General features: G+C 40.6%; 2 protein-coding genes and 1 long non-coding RNA gene across 7 annotated transcripts in view; 1 reads left to right on the plus strand and 2 right to left on the minus strand.

The window, feature by feature from the left end:
• The first annotated feature begins 109 nt into the window (after positions 1-109).
• LOC107533444 (uncharacterized) lies at positions 110-16,532 on the plus strand. 5 transcript variants are annotated; one of them, XR_015714574.1, is made up of 5 exons: positions 110-2,168; positions 2,260-2,382; positions 7,304-9,399; positions 13,911-14,140; positions 15,239-16,532. It is a non-coding gene; the product is annotated as an uncharacterized LOC107533444 (long non-coding RNA). The 5 variants fall into 5 exon arrangements; XR_001602859.2 differs by having other exon boundaries at positions 114-2,168; positions 9,299-9,399; XR_015714575.1 differs by lacking the exons at positions 110-2,168; positions 2,260-2,382 and adding an exon at positions 4,768-4,881 and having other exon boundaries at positions 6,786-9,399.
• Positions 2,471-4,940, minus strand: LYRM2 (LYR motif containing 2). The gene is made up of 3 exons (XM_016208129.2): positions 4,856-4,940; positions 4,053-4,193; positions 2,471-3,587 (listed from the first exon to the last, which is right to left on the minus strand). Exons 1-3 carry the CDS (start codon positions 4,898-4,900, stop codon positions 3,507-3,509), a joined length of 267 nt encoding a protein of 88 aa, XP_016063615.1. The 5' UTR covers positions 4,901-4,940; the 3' UTR covers positions 2,471-3,506.
• The window catches only part of MDN1 (midasin AAA ATPase 1), a 131,584-nt gene continuing 121,718 nt past the window's right edge, over positions 7,570-17,435 (minus strand). Inside the window, exons 93-102 of the mRNA XM_016208126.2 lie at positions 17,244-17,411; positions 16,042-16,205; positions 15,222-15,311; positions 14,230-14,345; positions 13,426-13,600; positions 12,277-12,350; positions 12,059-12,173; positions 11,255-11,318; positions 9,738-9,880; positions 7,570-9,013 (exon numbers count right to left, since the gene is read on the minus strand). Of these exons, the coding sequence (XP_016063612.2) occupies positions 8,825-9,013; positions 9,738-9,880; positions 11,255-11,318; positions 12,059-12,173; positions 12,277-12,350; positions 13,426-13,600; positions 14,230-14,345; positions 15,222-15,311; positions 16,042-16,205; positions 17,244-17,411 (1,298 nt within the window). The 3' untranslated portion in view covers positions 7,570-8,824. The remainder of the gene's footprint in view (positions 9,014-9,737; positions 9,881-11,254; positions 11,319-12,058; positions 12,174-12,276; positions 12,351-13,425; positions 13,601-14,229; positions 14,346-15,221; positions 15,312-16,041; positions 16,206-17,243; positions 17,412-17,435) is intronic.

The following is a 17,435-nucleotide window of genomic DNA, read 5'->3' on the forward strand; positions in this document are numbered from 1 at the left end:
CCTAAAAGCTAAATATAATTCTTATGCTATAAAAGCCAATCAATTAAGACTTAAAAAAGACAAACCAGTTTAAAAAAGCTAATGACCTTTTAGAATATATTTTATGAATAAGAAAAAAAATTAAAATATATTTTGTAATTTTAAGGGAAAATATTTTTTTCCTATAATATTAAGTCAAATATCATGACTATAAATGTGACTATATTAATTTAAATAACACAAACGCAAGACACAGTACAGCAAAGCACTTGAAAAGAAAATGTTTTTATTGATTTGAGAGAGAGAGGAAGGGAATGAGATAGAAACACTGGCTGCCTCCTACACGGAGCCTGCAACCAGGACATGTGCCCTGGCAGGGAACTGAACACCGACCTCTTGGTGCTTGGGTCAGCGCTCACCCACTGAGCCAGTCCTGCCAGGCGCAAAGCATTTTTTAAAATACAAAACACAGTGGGGAAACGGACTCAGTCTTCTCAGTAAACAAATAGGAATTCTAGTGCAATTTCTCAACTGCCCGACTCAAGGAGGTAAGTAGCTTATGGTGATTTTTAGTCTGGCACAGTGACAACTTGCTTTTTATTCTGTTTGGATCTTATTTTACATAATCCCAACTGGTTTTTCCCCTAAGCAGATGTGTGCTGCTTCCTTTTGTTTGTTTACTAGCATTTTCCTTATTCCATAAAAGATATTTTAGGTAAGTCTGGGTCTCTGCCTCTCAGCTCTCCCGTGTCTGCAGGCACGACTACAATAGTGCAGAGACCAGGAAACATGTTCTGCGTTCCTCAGACTTTCAAGTCACCTGTCCCTGCAGGCGCGGTCACAGCACTGCCTGCGCTGCGGGCTTAACATTTCCAAGCTGACGGCCCACTGACAAGGGGCAGCGACATGGGGCCGTCAGTACGCTAAGATGTACATAGCTCGGCCACGTCTCGTGCTAGGAAGACTTTGTTAAAAAATTTTAATATTGATTTATTCCTTCAAATACATTATCTGAACATTCAAACTTCTTAAACTTTAGGAACAAAATTTTCACATTCAAAGTATAGTTTACAAGGAACACACCCAGGAAGGTAATTTGTTGTCTGACCCAGGATATGGATAAAGATGATGAATAAAATGTATTTTACCAGCAGTTCTGCTCTGGCCAACATCTTGGTTAATGACCATGGTTTCATATGTGAGAAGAAGCTGCTAAATAAATCTTAGGCTAAACAACAGACTTGGCCTGTAATTCAGAGGGAATATTCGAAGCATGTGAGTGAACAAATAAACTGTTTTTGGGAGACAAAGTAAAAACTTGTCCATTAATAATCTTAGCTTCTGGAAGGTAAAGTTTGAATTTTCAGTGTTTTACTCACTTTAAAAAACAAAACAAACTCCAAGTTAGGTTTTCTTGGAGTCTTTGGTGTTTGCATCTTGCAAATTCAAACCATGAATGTGCTTCTGTCTTCCATGTACACTGCTTCTAGGAAGCACATCACCAAGTCACTGACTTCCTCACCTCATAAAAGACACATTTTAGCTTCAAGATTTTAGATTTGCGAGAAGTAGCCTATACTTGAGTATGTATGTCAATCATGCTACACAAAGAACATTTCTAAAGTGTTCAGAAACTGTTCACAAATGCTTTTTTTCATCAGGTAGCTTTGCAGTAGGTTGACTAATGCAAGTCTCTATGAAAATCTAAAGATTGTCTCATGCAAGTGTTTTGAATTAGATAACCCCGTGGAAGAGTAGTCGGAATTATTTTGTCTTGTGGGCTCTGAGGCTGCGCGACATGGAAGTGGACGCTGGCTGTGCAGGTCACTGACATATGCCACCATCAGCTTATGCCTCTCTGACACACAGTCCAATACTAGATACCATTTTTCATTCTGCATTAATTTTTCTGTATCTTTCAGGTGCTGGTCAGATTCTTGGATTAACTTTTTAGATCTGTTCTGTAGATGAACAGAGGACTTCAATCTGCACGACTACCAACCCCAGCCTCTTATCACAAAGTTTCACTTTGACTAAATTAACCGTTACACATTTGGTTTCTTTCAAAAGTGTCCTGAAGTCCACTTCTTTCTCTAATGTATTCTTCAAACTGTTTTCCTGCCACTGGAGAACCTACTGTACTGAAGATCTTCCCTAATGATTCATTGAACTTCTACATGGACGTTAAGGTAATCACATCAGTGTCATCCAGAAGTTGCCTCTTCTTTTGGTGTTTAAGGTGTTCATTAAGCTTCTCTTTCTCCTCTCTCTCCAACAAAGATCTAGATTCCCAGTGGTGATCTTTTCGAGTATCAGATCATGACACATCTGAAGAACCTTCCCTAACAACCCTGAGGGGTAATGCAGAAGGATTTTTCAAGAAAGTTCCAGTTATCTCCTGAGGTCAGTACACCCCCAATCCTACATCTCATACTGTTTTCCAAAGCAGCTTTAGTGACTTATACAATGTTGTATGTCAATTATATCTCAGTTTTTAAAAAAAAACAGAAAAACACAGCTTTATTGAGGTATAATTCACATAAAATACATGTAAAATGTACATTTCAGTGGATTTTTGTATATTCACAGAGTTGTGCAACCAACACCAAAATCTAACTTTAGAATGTTTTCATTACCCCACAAGGAAACCCCAGATCAAGTTATTTTCCATTCCATCCAGAGCCCCAGCAAGCACTAATCTTCCTGCCTATTCCACACATTTCATATAAATGGAATCATATAGTATACAATCTTTTGTGATTGGCCTCTTTCACTTAATGCTTTCAAGGTTCATCTGTGTGTAGCACATATCAGTATTTCACTCCTTTTTATTGCTGAATAATGTTTTATTGTATAGATATACCACATTTTATTTATCCATTTATCAGTTGGTGGGCATTTAGATTTTACGTTTTGGCCATTATGAAATAATGCTGCTATGAACATTTGTGTACAAGTGTTTTGTAGACATGTGTTTTCAACTCTCTTGGTTGTAAACCTAGGAGTGAAATTGCTGAGTCAGGTAACTATGTTTAACCTTTTGAGTAACTGACAGTCTGTCTGTTTTCCAAAGTGGTTGCACTCTTTTATGTTCCCACCAGCAATGTATGAGGGTTCTAATTTCTCCACAGCTTCACATGTTTTCATCTCCCTTTTTTATTACAGCCATCCTAGTGCATGTGGTGGATGTGTAGTATCTCATCGTGGTTTTGATTTGCATTTCCCTGATGAATAACGGTGTTGAGTCTCTTTCTATGTGCTAATCAACCATTTGTTATACTGGTTTCTTACAAAAACTGCTAACAAATCCAGAAGCATTTTCAAAATACAGGGTATGTTTTTCAGTGCTAAGAGAATTGTTCTGATGCAGCTTTTCTTTGCTCTGTGACATGCCACGCTCCATGTTCTGATATTTTGCTGGAGTGTTATACATACAAACAGTATGACTTGGCTTTGAGCTGCCCATCATTGAGCCTAAGTTCAACAAAACACATGGAGACTGAAAATATTTCAGAATAATGCTGTTATTAAGATTTTGCTAAAGCAAGTGTTTTTTCTAACTCCTTGAGCTGCATATTGCCTTGTGTAATCATCATCCGGATTGCATCCTGTAGGAGAAAGTGAAACCTGGTTACTGTTTTACCTGGTTAATCAAGGCACAGCTGTATTATTGTATTTGTTAAAGTCAAGAACTGATACTGAGAATTCAACCTGCTGCATATTAGGGAAGCCAAAATCTAACAATCAGGGCTGCACAATGTCTCACAGTCACACTTTCCAGACCATCGTGCTGTAATATTTAAAATCTTTTTGTCTTTTTGCGTATGTGGGTGGTTGGGTAGGTGGGGGGGCTGTTAAAAGTCAGGTGATGCTAGAGTAGAATGTAGATATAGCAAAGATCATAAAATTTTAAATATTTAAGAAAGTGGAATATCAATAACATTAGAGCAATTATCAAGATATATCATCTCTGTGACATTTATATTCCAAGATGTCTAATAAATGTTCTTTAAAATTCACTGAACAATACAAAACAGGGTCAGGGCCTGTGGTTACCATGATCTTGCTCTTACCTCTTCAGTGGCACTTTTGTTTCTTTTGAATTCCTCCCTTGCCCAGTCCTTCAGGTATTTGCGATCAGAATCATTTGGAACTTGCCGAATTGCTTGCAAAATCCTTCTGTAGAGGAGAAGAACTTGTTGCCTTCTCAAGAACTGTACAGGGGAGGAGAAATGGCAATTACAGCCACACGATCGACAGCCCAGTTTACTTTAACAAACAAACTGTAACCAGATAACTTCTTTGGTCCTTAATTTTGAAAGAGGCAAAGAAAAATACCTTTTTTTTCCTTTTAAGAAAACAAGTTTATTTGGGTGGTTTGCTTATCCCTCTCTCAAACATAAGAACCCTTAAAATCAAGAGCTGACTACTGGGCAGAAAATGGGCTACCAGACTCCTAGAAACTCCACAATAACAGCACTTTCTCTAAATTAACGCAGTTGTTAAAAACCGCCGGTAACTTTTGCCCTTTAACGTAGCTCAGTGTGACTGGCAGAGTAGTTTTCACCCTGACCGCTGGGCAGCTGATGCATCAGGGCTCCAAGAGCTCTAGAGCCTGCCCCCCCTTTCCAGCCAGGACCGGAAGGCGGGTTTCAGCCTGGCCCCGCCCCGCCCTGGCCCGGCCCCGCCCCCCGCCCCCCAGGGGCCCCTGGGCGGAAGCCACGCTCCCTCCCGCCCAGGCCAATCAGTGCGCGCGCAGGGTCACCAGCCCCAGTAGCTCCCTAGACGCATTCCGTCGATTGTGTGTAGGGAGAGATGGAGAACTGAGCTTAGACCCGGGGAAGCTGTCCTAGAAGGCCCAGAGGACAGTCGGTACCTGCTTTAGCGTTAGCGTCGCTGAGGGTAAGCGGGAGGCAGCCATGTCCTCCAGACAGCCGGTCGCTAGAGCCACAGCGCGCAGGAGCGGAAGTGAAGGACAGGGGCGGGGCTCGGTTTCCTGGGAGATGGCGGCAGGTGGTGCGTCAGCCGGGAGAGCCGGCTGGGCTGTGCGTTGTGTTAGCCTGTTTCTCCGCGGGCAAGTGGGATGGCCGTCTCTGCGCCACAGGCTGTTGAGAAGAAGAGTGGAAAGGCGTTTAGTACACTTCCTGACACATGGTTATGAGTTTCACTAAGTGGAAGTTAAGTATTTTGGAGGTGAGGGGAAAATTATTCTGGTGTGCTCCTTTTGAGCTTTTTGAATGTGAATAGTTGGAAATACTAGAAGTTATGTTATTTTCTTTTAAAATTTGCGTCCTGCTCCTTTGTTTCTCATTCTCATCCTGCTCTTTTTCTGTTGCGTTCTCCCGGCAGCGTGGTAATCTTCATGCTTTAAATGGCTGCCCCACTGCAGCTTTAAGAATTGTGTCATTCGTAAGGAAATGCACACCCTGAGCCTTTATTTCTTCATAATCGTTTTGTCTTCCCCACAACACACACAAGTCCTTAGGTTATATTACTATCAGGGGGGTTGGTGAATATTTGTTGTATTACTTTTCCAAATAGGATTGTTCCAAATTAAAATACATCGAAACATGTTATGTTTACTTATGAACATTTACAAAAATGTTCAATTCCCCGTTGCCTCACTTTTTTGAACCTTTGGTGCTTCCTTTTCTTAGTCATGTTCTGGCTGCGTAACCTCTGTGAAGTGAGATGATAGCATCGGAGTTGTATGTGTAATGACAGGATGTGGGCACAGAAGCACTGTAATGATGAGCTTTTTTGGACATTACCAGGTTACCCCCCATGACCACATATGCAGAATTTGCCTACTCATTATCGATAGCAATTCGTTGATTTTTTTCTTTTAAATATTAGTGAAGTTAAATAGCTCTGACCAGTTTCAGTTACACTTATTTTGTGAATTGTCATGACTTTGGTCAATTAATGCTGATTAAGACTTTAATTTTATATGGGCTGTTTGCCTATAATTTTTTATTTTGGTCCTTTATGTAGCTTTAAGTCTCTATACAATAATGTGTATTTTTGAGACTTTTCAATTTTTTGACTTTTTCATTATTGTTTAAAATATTTACTCCATCAATAATTTGATTCATGGCATGATGTGGATGTTCTTTTTCAGCTGCTAAGTTGTAATTTCAATAACATTTATTAAAGTTTATTCCTCTTCCTGGACTTTATGATGCCCATATGGTAAATTCTCTTAGGTTGTGAATAATATGTTCAGGATTGTTTTATCTGGGATTAGTACATTGTTTTAAATTTTTGTTGGGTTGTTTATTATCTGGCAAGAAGACTCCCCTGTAGTTTCTTGTATGAATCTTTTTAATCTTCTGTATAACCTTTAGAAATGTTTGTATCATTTCTCTCCAAATCATCTTAGGATCTTTATTAAAATTTTGACAGTGTTCGATCTATAAATTATTCAAATGTGTGAGAACAGGTATTTTTACCCCATTTCTTCTTCCCATCCAAAACATTCGTTTATGCTAGACACTGGTAATACCGTTATGTATCATATATGCTCCCTGGGCCTCACTCTTTGGGCAGGAAGACACGTAAGTCCAATGTAGTGTTACAGATGTCCCAGTTCATAATATGGGAGCTCATTCGTTCTGGAGGGCTTATCTGTTACATGTTTGCCAGAAAAGCAAGTAGGTAAGAGAATTCCAGAAAAAGAACTTGTGGAACACTGGCAGATTCTAGGATCCCTGTGGTTTGCTGTGATCACATCAGATACTGTGGTGGGGATGCAGGGAGAGAAAGGACAGCAAAGTCAGGTCACGCTAATAGCCTCTTCACAACAGGGACCTCTGGAGGAACTTTTGAAAGATCACTTAATACTCAAGGCTACAGATTTAAAAGAATTACAGCTGCAGTGCAGTCAGAGGAGAGCAGAAGAGGAGAGAAGATAAATGTCCAGAAGGTAGAGCAGACAAGACTGGGGCTTGAATGAAGAAAGTAAAACAGATGCAAATACCAAATAGCATGTGAACAGAAGCATGTCCTTAGTACCTTCCGTGACTCATGCTCCTTACCCGGGTCCAGAGTCTGCCTCACCCCTGCCCCATCAGTCCCTGATAGGTCTCCTGTGACTGCTCCCATGCTTCCTAAGCCTTTCCCAGTCACAGGACAAGCTGAAAATGGCACTCTTACATAGCTGCTTACTGGAATTCCTACTGTCCCAGACCCTATGAGCCACTCCAGGCAAAGGGAATCGGCTCTTAGCACACAAATTGGGAAGCTCTGGCTTGGATGGGCCTATCAATTAAAGGTAGAGACGACAGACCACTTCACTGTCAAAATGTTGGTCTTTCCCTACCAGATCCAACCCTGCTGGAAGAGTAAACTCACTGCCCCATAAAGAGCTTTGAACAATGAAATCTGAGGGGAAGAGATGTGTCATTTTGGAGCAGAATCTTTACAAGCCATTGTGTGTTCTCACCAACTTGTCACTTCTCCACAAGGCCTGCACGCTGCTACTCACCCTCCATGGACATGAAAACAAAACCTTACTGTATGTAACGCCACCGATGGTGTGGGGGCATTTAGTCTAAGGCAGTGAGTCCCCCTTTGTACTCCTCTGTTGTATTCCATTAAGAATGGTCACAAATTATATCACCAGTGGTACATTTTTTAATAGTTTTCAGAATATAAGCTGTGTAGCTTTTTAGAATAAAAAATAATGATATAACATCAGGTACATGCTTTAGGACACTTGGTTAAACACACAAGCAATCTGTGTCTTTGATGACCACCTCAAAGGAGTTGTAAACTTCACAGTGTAACTTGGTAACAGACGTGGGGACAGATGCTTACATCATGGCATGTTGTCTACACAACATTCTGACGGTCAGAACTTAGAACACAGCACACAGTTTCAAGTATTCAAGCACTGCTTTCTGGCCAAGTAAAAACTACCTAAAAACTGTTGATGTATTTTGACTGGGGAAAAAATAGAAGATGTAGCTGCTTAGTCCTTCTGGATGCAGCATATTTTTTCCAGAATGAGACTGGCTCAGTCCAGCTTGAAAGCAGTGTGAGGAATGATTCTTCCCCTTAACTGTTAAGAAAAAAAGGAACTAAAGAAATAAATTACTACAACAGCAGGGGCCATGGCACTGAGAGAATGAAATAAACAACCGGACAATCATCTTCCATCATTGCATAGTCTCCGAAGCAGCAAATGTGAAGGACACTGAAAGCCACTTCATTTTACACAGCACAAGGATCATCTCTCTGATGACTTGAGCTCCCACGATGGCTGGTTGCTTTATGAGCACACGCATGTAACAAGAATCCTACCCCCAAAGAGAAGGCGGTTCCTTTCACATGAAGCACAGTAAGAAAACACTCAGACTCTGAAGACTGCAGCTGTCTCAGCCACTTGACAGCTTCCTTCAGGGCCTTTAGCCAAAGGACTGGCACAGCCCCATGCTCCTGGCAGCATCTCCTCAAGGCAGGTGTCCAGAGTCCCTTCGAGGGAAAGCAGACAGCTGGGCCCTAAGAGTGGAGTTGGCCTCTTCTCAGGCTCGGGCTTCCAAGACAGGCCAGCTCTCTTCTCAGGTACAAGACAAGACGTTCCTTCGCTGTCCCAGGTCTGTTATAAGAACAATAGCCTAGGCAAAGCAAGGAAACTGAAAGTTTTTTCTGTGCTCTGAAGTCATATAAAAATGTACATTGCAATAAAATTTTCTGTAACTGTTGAATTTTTATAAATCAGATCTAAGATAAAATTTAGAGCTGTGACTTCAGAAACAGTTGTCCAAAAGGGAGCACTTGGGCAAGAAGTGTGACATCTTGACCATGGCTTAAAGCCTCAACTTTGGACTAAGTTCTTGCTGGTTTATAGGTGGTCAGAGGCTGTCACCAACTCAAACCACTGCCTGAGAGCATCGCTGAGTGTCTCGGGGAGTGCGTTCACATCACGAAGAATTATGTAGAAGGGGAATGGGAACTCTTCCATGTAGGATCGGATTTCAGGCAGCTCTCCAGGTCCTTTAAATATTGGTACTTTAATGTCCAAGATAGAATCCTGTCAACAGAAGACATTTTGAAATAAAATCAGTGTCCTTGGCTAGCTCTTCCATGATCTCTTATGCTGACATTTTTTAGGCCTCCTGTGTGTAATTTCTGCATATGAAAGTAGTTTTCATTACTAAGTAAAACAAAACTTTCAGAACTCATTGAGGAGGAAGCACCCCTGCTGGGAGAACAGGCACTGAAAGGGAGGGAAAGGGATATAAGAAAACCCGATTTCCCTGTGTGTCCCATTCTCCACTTGGAATAATTCACATTAAATCTTCAACTTGCTATCTAGGCCTTCACCTGACCTGCAGAGACAGTGCTTTCCTTGGAACAGAACTGCCCTGTGTCTTCCATTTGGCGACTGATCCCTGCTCAGAGGAGGGCACGGCTCAGGTACAAGTAACTGGAAAGGCCTTGTCTACATTCCCATAAGGAAAGGGCCCATTACCAGGCGCTGGCATAGGAAGTAGTTAAGGAATGCTCTCTGGAGTGGGCCTGAATCCTGGTTTTCCTACTCATCACCTGTAATGTGTTTCTGTCCTTCACTAAAGTGAGAATAATCCCCACCTCACTGGGTTATTGTGAAGTTAAATGAGAAAATAGTTACAGAGTACCTAACGGAACATGGTGAGTGTTAGGAATTTTGAGTGTGATGGTGCAACCCAGACCATATTTCAGATAGAACAAACTGAAGAACATCCCCAGAAAATCGGCTTTTAGTTGTCACTCACCCGTGAACTGGGATTATCCAACACAACAAAAATGACAAAGATATTTGCATTCCGGGCAGCCTGGACTGCTGCCAGGACTCTGTCTTTGCCCTCAAGGAAGAGGCCGCGTCCATCAGAGACCACCAGGAGGAGTTGTGCAGTGTCTGTAGCGGCACATACAGCAGGCGAGGAAGGAAGGAAACAGAAGTCCATTTTTAACAATAATGCAAAACTACCAAAAGTAAGACAAATTAGTATAGGTTTTCTCTTTACTACTGACATCAAACAGATCTCTGGAACTAATGAATTCTGGGCACAAGTAAAAGTGGCTTCTAATTAGATATTTCAGATGTCCAAGGAGTGCGCTCGCGCGCGCGCACACACACAGCTTCTGTCAATAAAACAATTTCCTAATAGTGTTTCAGAGAATGAATGTCAGATTTAGATCAACTTCATTGGAGAGCAACTTATATGAGAACAAAAATGTAGTACTGAGGAAGCACAGAAGAAAGTACCCATCAGAAACCTGGAACTGTCTCTTTCGAATTTTTGCTAATTTCTGTATGCTTTTTTCCTTGAAATTGACTTTTTTTTCACTTTATCTTTATTGTTGAGACCATTACAGATGTCCCCCATTTAACCCTACTGATCCGGCCCTCCCCACACCAATGTCCAAATCCATGGGCCATGCCCATAAACATGCAAGTTCCCTGATTAATCTCTCCCCACCCACACCCCTCTCCCCACCTTCCCTCTGAGATCCCTCAGTTTGTTTCAAGCTTCTATGTTACTGGGTCCACTTTGTTCATCAGTTTATTTTGTTTATTATATTCCACATATAAGTGAGATCATGTGGTACTTGTCCTTCTCTGACTGGCTCATTTCACTTAGCATAATGCTCTCTAGTTCCCTCCATGCTGTGCCAAAGGCCAAAAGGTCCTTCCTCTTCACAGCCGCATAGTACTCCATGGTGTAAATGTGCCACAGCTTTATCCACTCAAAACTTAACACTATATATAGCTAAATATTTTTATTTATCAGCAAAAGATTGTAGTGGCTGAAGGTGGGCTATCTTTCTGTGTCAAAGACTCACTTCAAAAAGGAGGTTTCTCCATGGCACAGTCATGACAGAGATTTCTGGAAAGAGCTAGATAAACACTGGGGCGTTTCACGCTCCAATCAATCATGGCTGGCTGGATTAGTTGGTTTCCTCTGATGAAATACTATACAACATTCATACTTAATTCCACATGCCTTGCTATTTTCATAACTCTCAACTCATAAGTATATATTAGTTAATTATAAACTAGTTAATTGGTCTCTAATTCCTTCACTGATTATAACCCTCATGGGTATGAGTTCAATAAAAATTTCTGAAGAAAGGAGTAAAGGATTCCACGAATGCCTAATACCGCTCTATTTCCTGCTTCTCTCTTTCCCTGTAGAGCATCCACGTTAAAAGATGGTGATGGGTGCAGTGAGACGAAGCACACAACAGAAAATCATTTGGTCAACAAAGGTAAAAGAATGCAGCTCACCTGGACTGACGTTCTGTGAGAGCTGCTGAGCAGCAGCAAACATGTTGGCTGCCGACTCTAGAAACTAAACCAGAAACAATTAGAAAACTATTTAAACTCTATTCCCATTCTTAGGGAGCCTGAAGTTATTTCTGACACATAAATGATTATCAGATAACCATGTCAGATCTACAGGGAATCCAACTGTCCCTTCAGCCACCTATAGTCAAAGATCACTGCTTGGCATTTACCCTTGGGTATTGGCATTATCAAACAGAGATGCATGCATGTCTGACCCCCCCTCACTAGTGTTCTACAAGACACCCCAAAGGAAAAAATACTTTTGGTGGCAAGAAACCACAAAATGTCCAGTGCAACATAAAGAGACTAAAGGAGGGCAGGAATTAGGTCAGAATTATTATCCCAGGTTATCTTTTGAACTTGTGTCAACACAAAGCAAGTCACTGGCTTTATTTTACATCATTTTTTCTCTAGGCTAAATGGGGAGAAATTGGCCTTAACCCACCTGATAAGAGTCCTGGGAGATGGTTTATTTTTCAAAATGTTCCAAACTTCTCAGAAAATCAAAGATACACAGTCAAAAATGATCTTTGAGAGACTGAGAAAAAGAGGTTACACCATGTTTAATAATGGGTGCTAAGGAAGTTTCTATACCAGAAGTACACAGGCTGGGGTTTACGACTGTTCTATATTGTAAGTTTTACCTGTTCTAACACCATATTGAGAGGAAGCTGTTCTAAAAATCATGCCTCCTCTAAACGAGAAGAATAACTGTACAAAAGACATTTGATGTTATCAGCATACCTGAGCAATCTTGGTTTTCCTTTGCTGGAATTTACAGAGCCGTAGAATCTGGGAGCCCGAGTAATCACTGAACTGTTCATGGAATGGGTGTAATAGCTTTACGGACTCTCCAAAACTTGGGGGGAAAAGCCAAATACAATGGGGGTTATTTTTTTGTCACGTGAACAAAATAACCATAGAAGGCTAGCTTTCCCAGTGTGATTAAAAGGCACTCTTACCTGCACACTGCAATCTGACCGACTTCCAGAAGGGTTAGAGCATTTCCAATCACAGCCAAAGATTCAAATGCAAGCTGTGAAGTAGAAAGTTAAGGGTTCAAGGAATCAGAATATCCTCTAGACCAGTGCCTTTCAACCTTTTTTATACCAAGATTCCCACAGAAAACTTTTTTTGGTATGGCCCATAGGGGAACACCATCAATATGGTTATTCACAACCAACCCAGAGGCTTTGGTGTCCTTAGGCCCTGGCTAATACCACAAATGCTGAAACCCAGAATCCATTGCACTGGACAGCATCCAATAAGAGTAGTCTTAAGACATTTGGTACATAAATTTAAAAAACTTCTTTTTGACTACATAATTTTTAAAAAACAATTTATTCTAATTATAAATAAATGACAACAAAGTTTTAAATTCATATAAAAGATGTTGGCTTAATGTTTAGCACTTGATATGGTAATGTTAGCTGCTATAAGTATCATCACAATCAAGTGTTCTACATCCATTATTTCAGTTAGTTTTCCTAACAACTCTGTGAGTTTGAGGTATTGTTATAATCCTTATTTCTCAGATTGACACTTAAGAAATAACTGCCCAAAGTGGCTGGGATCTGAACCCAGGTTCAGAGCTTAAACTTTTTCCAGCAGAGCCTACATATAGATTTTAGGTTGCTCATTGGCTCATGCTGCATAACAGCATCACTGCAAAACACACTCTTCAGTGTCCATGATATTAATGAGTAATTCTACTCAGGCTCCTACACCTTGTTAATACTGACAGAACACTAAGTCTAGATAATTTCAGACTTTAAAAATATATATATTCCGGTATTATGTTGTGCATGGTCTGAAGAAGAGTAGTACACTGTACTTTGTGAAAATACACATTGTCAGATTTGCTTACTCTACAGCTAGATAATAGCACAGCAAGGCTAAGAAACAAAACAATTATAAAAACCTATAACAGTAAGGGACCAAAATATTTGAGACATCTTGAAATTTCCTTTTGAACTCTTTAGGTCCTCTCAAACATGGTACATTCTCAGAAAAGACTAATTGGTATTTCAAAGTGTTTTTTCCAGGTCATATTTAAAACAGTTGATGGCCCATGGAACAAGGTTTGATGTTAAGTAGCTTCTCTTCCTTACCTGTTTGGTGTGGTTGTCTACCATGCTAGAAGAGTCATCGATAGCCAAACAAATCTGGTACTGGCGTTTACTGGGCTTGGTCCTTCGGAGCCAAATCTTGTCTTTTCGAAACTGACTAGCAATGTATGGGATGACCTTCCGCATGTTTAGTCGCTTCCCAGTTCGATAGTCTCCCCTGTTAAATTTACCCAAATGGGACAAAGATTAGTTAAAAACTGCTCATCCCTTGAAAACTTTTTAAAGGATGAAATCATATTAATAATACCTTATCACCAATTATACCAAATAACCAGTAACCTGGCACAATGAGAGGTATTACTGCAATTGAGGTTTAAGGGCCAGGATCTTCTTGATCAGCAGACAGAAAAACTGGCTATGTATGTGGCAATCATGATTAGGTCCAAAAAAGTAAGAGATATTTTTAACATTAGAAAAAAATGTTTGCACTGAATATTAAGTCTTGGATTCTCTTTTCTGTTCTACAGCTATGATTTTGGACCCATCTTTGAAAAGATCTAGGTGAGTAACATGCAGCAAAATAAGCAGCTCACACAAAGGCTCAGCCAATTTTCCCATCAGTTATTAATGAATCGGAGGAACTGCATTCATACCAAACTTCAGAAACTCATTGTAGATAACAACATGACAGCAGGCTAAGGAACACCACAGTGCCTGTGCGGCAGAAATGGCAACCCAGAGCCGGCGTAATAAGCGGGTAAGTGTTGAGCTCAATGGAAAAGGCAATACAGTAAGTACTGCCACCTTTTCAGGACACTGCAAGTGTGTCCGATGGAGAAGACTTACTTCAGCTTGGCTGCCTGGGTGGGCTCTAATATGAGACGAAGCTGTTCACACAACTGCTGTGAAAGAGGTGCAGTTAAGATCAGGTAACTCTGCCACATCTCAGTTGCAGCCTTTTCCTGTGACAACAGCAACAACACGTAAGTTACCCCGAGAATGTCAGAGCTAACCAAAGTCATTACAGCAAGACAGTCTGATGCTAAGTAGTAGAAAACAACTTGTATGAACTTTCTCAAAGCATTTAAAGCTTTTCTTAGCTCTAATTCACTTGATTAAAAATGCCTCTCCTTCCACCAAGACCACAATCCACAGTTCCAACTGAGAAAGAATGAAACAGGACAGTAAAACACTGGAATTCGTGACCAAAACAATGCCTTATTCACATCCCCTACAGAGAGTATAACCTGTACCCTTCATGTGGAGAGGGAGCTGTGAATGGTAATTTTGGTGTCAACAGATCCTGTCCCTTAATCATGGACTCTCAGGGTCATGTTTCAAAACCAAAAGTGACAAGTGCAAATCTCAGTAACACATTCAACAGTGTCCTTATTTCCTGGACATAAAGCTCCGTGATTTTTTTTGCCAACTACGACAGAGCAGTCAATACACACGTGTGGTGGTGGTGATAACAGACATAATGCAAAGTCATTAAAAATGAAACTTCTGGTTGATCTATACTTCCATATTACACCAGCTGGCAATGCTCTAGGTGGCCTATTCTGAGGATGACATGGTACCTTTTTGCCCTGTTTTTCAATCATTGTAACTTCTATTACATCCATTACAGAGAGCAACAGAAGTAAAAAAAATTTATTCACATCAGTTTCTCTCTTAATTAAGCTACAGGTTTAGTGGCAAAGCAGGCAATGGATAGACTTGGACTTTAGGATTGTAATTACATTTTCTATATACTCAGTCCTTTTTACAAAGGTACTGGAGCTAAGAACCTATTAAGTTTGCTGTCAAGATATTGTATGAAAATAGCAGTCACTTACTTCTTCTGGGTTTCCAGGTTCATGTGGCTGCCACCTTTCCAGCTGTCTCTCCAGTTCCTGTCTTAGCTCATCGACATCTTTTAAAAAGGGCTAAGAAGAAAAAACTACAGATGAGAGGCAGCCCAGGTTAGAATTGCCAACTCACTGTCTGCCTTCTTCCCTGCAGTATGAAGTCCAAGTACATATCCCCCAAGACATAAAACTTAAGCAAATTTAAGGCCACAGTAAGAAGGTGCCAGACAACAATTCTTCTGTTTTCCATTTGTTGAGACACAATGGATAAAGGAAATTTTAACATTTATAAACCAAACCCAGCAAAACAAAACCAAATCCCCAAGAAGACGACTGCCATCAAGTCAAACAATTGGGGAAAACAAGTCAGTTACTCACTTCTCCCTAAATGTAGACATTAAGTCAAAGATTCCTGCAGCTTAACCGACATAAACTGTTAACTGTCCTGCAGACTCCTTGTACAAGGACAGTGGACTTGAGAAGAGAGATGTGAGAGCTGGCGGCCCGAGGACCAGACCTACCATCACCCAGGGCAGGGCACAGATTACCCACTGTGACCCTGGGATTAACCGTTAGAACAGTGTTTTATCTGCTTAGAGAACACCTGTCATACCAACAGTAATCCTAAAAATTTTGATAAGGATGATACCCCAAAACAAACAGCTATTCCATCAAGTTTTAAAGACAAAGATTTGAAAGGAATCTATAATTACATTTTGTCAACTTACTAAAGCAGTAACTTGTGAAAGGTTCCCCCCTCCCCCCCCCCCCTTAATCAACCCACCTCTACTTTTGAAAGTTTTAGTACCTGGAAAATCGTGTCCACAAGGAAGTGATGGGCTGTATGAATGGTCGAATCTCGGTTTCTCTCTGGTTTCTCATTCTCTGTCTCCTTGTGGAGTTTGTCTGTCCTGGGGTCTTGGTCTTCCTCTGTTTTAACACTTTTGGTCTCCATTTCCATCTCATCAAAGCCTATTTTCATACAAAGATAGAGTTTTACTTACCTTAATATTAGCATAAAGACTGAGCCTTCATGGTTGCCTGTCAATTCTAACAATTACTCAAACTTCACTCATTCCCTTCAGCACATCTCCACATGTTGGTTCCACATGTTCTTTCTCTGAAACAGTCATTACCAATTCTTACTCCCCTAACTCCTCTGCACCCTGATGTTGAGGTGGCTGTTCTGCAGAAGTGGGAATAGGGGAGACTGTAATTTATGTTGACAAGCCCCAAAGAACTGTGTGATTCTTTAAACTATGTGCATGTAGAACTTTGAAAACTAAAAACTAAAAGAAATCATAGTTCCATTTTATAGACGAAGAAACTGAGGCAAAGAAAAGATGAATAATTTGCCTTAATCTGTGAAGTCAGTAAGAGGCAAAGTCTGGGTTTGAAACTATGCAAGTCTGATCACAGAGCTGTGCCTTTCCCACTGTCATATCATGGCCAATCAGCAGTACTAACACCCCTGAGAGGGCAGGAAGGAAGAAGAAAAAGCTTTTGAATTTGGCACGTTCTTTTGAATTTGCATTTATTCCATTACTGACAGTAAATTTTTACACTGCCAATATTTTTAATGTGTTGAATATATTTTAAAAATAAACTTGTAATAGTCATTGGTCAACTATGAAATTGAACTGTATGTAAGGAGTTTTGTTACTTTCTCACATGCATTGTCCCCATTCTACTTTTAAAACATTTTATAGCATTTTAATGTATATTTTCATGTAATTGAAAACATTACTCTAATATTCAAGACTATACCTTCTTGTCACAATTGGGATTTTGTCTGAAACGCAAGTTTCAGTGGTATCCTTGAAAGTGTCCTGCAACACCACTCTTCCACCTTTCCACTCCGAAACGAAACACAGTGACATTATTATAGGCAAATGAATGTCTAAGCCATGGGTTTAGCACATGGAAATAACAGACCAGACTAGAATACAGTACAAGAGAAGTAATTTCTCTAAGAAAGCTTAGGTGGGGTCTGTTTCCTATAAAACTCACCAGAGCTTGCCGTGGTCCCTGACTTGACCTCCTCTGGCTTCAGCTGCTCTGTGTCTACCGGTTTGAGCTCCTCCTGCTCCTCCATGTCCATGAAGATATCCTCTCTTTCCTCCTCCTGATCCTTGCTGGAGTCTTTTGCAGATTGTTGCTGCTCCATGCTGGCAACATCTGTTAACAAAGTGCACACACACA

Source organism: Miniopterus natalensis, chromosome 5 (genome assembly GCF_054644295.1).
Source record: "Miniopterus natalensis isolate mMinNat1 chromosome 5, mMinNat1.hap1, whole genome shotgun sequence".
Taxonomy (NCBI): domain Eukaryota; kingdom Metazoa; phylum Chordata; class Mammalia; order Chiroptera; family Miniopteridae; genus Miniopterus; species Miniopterus natalensis.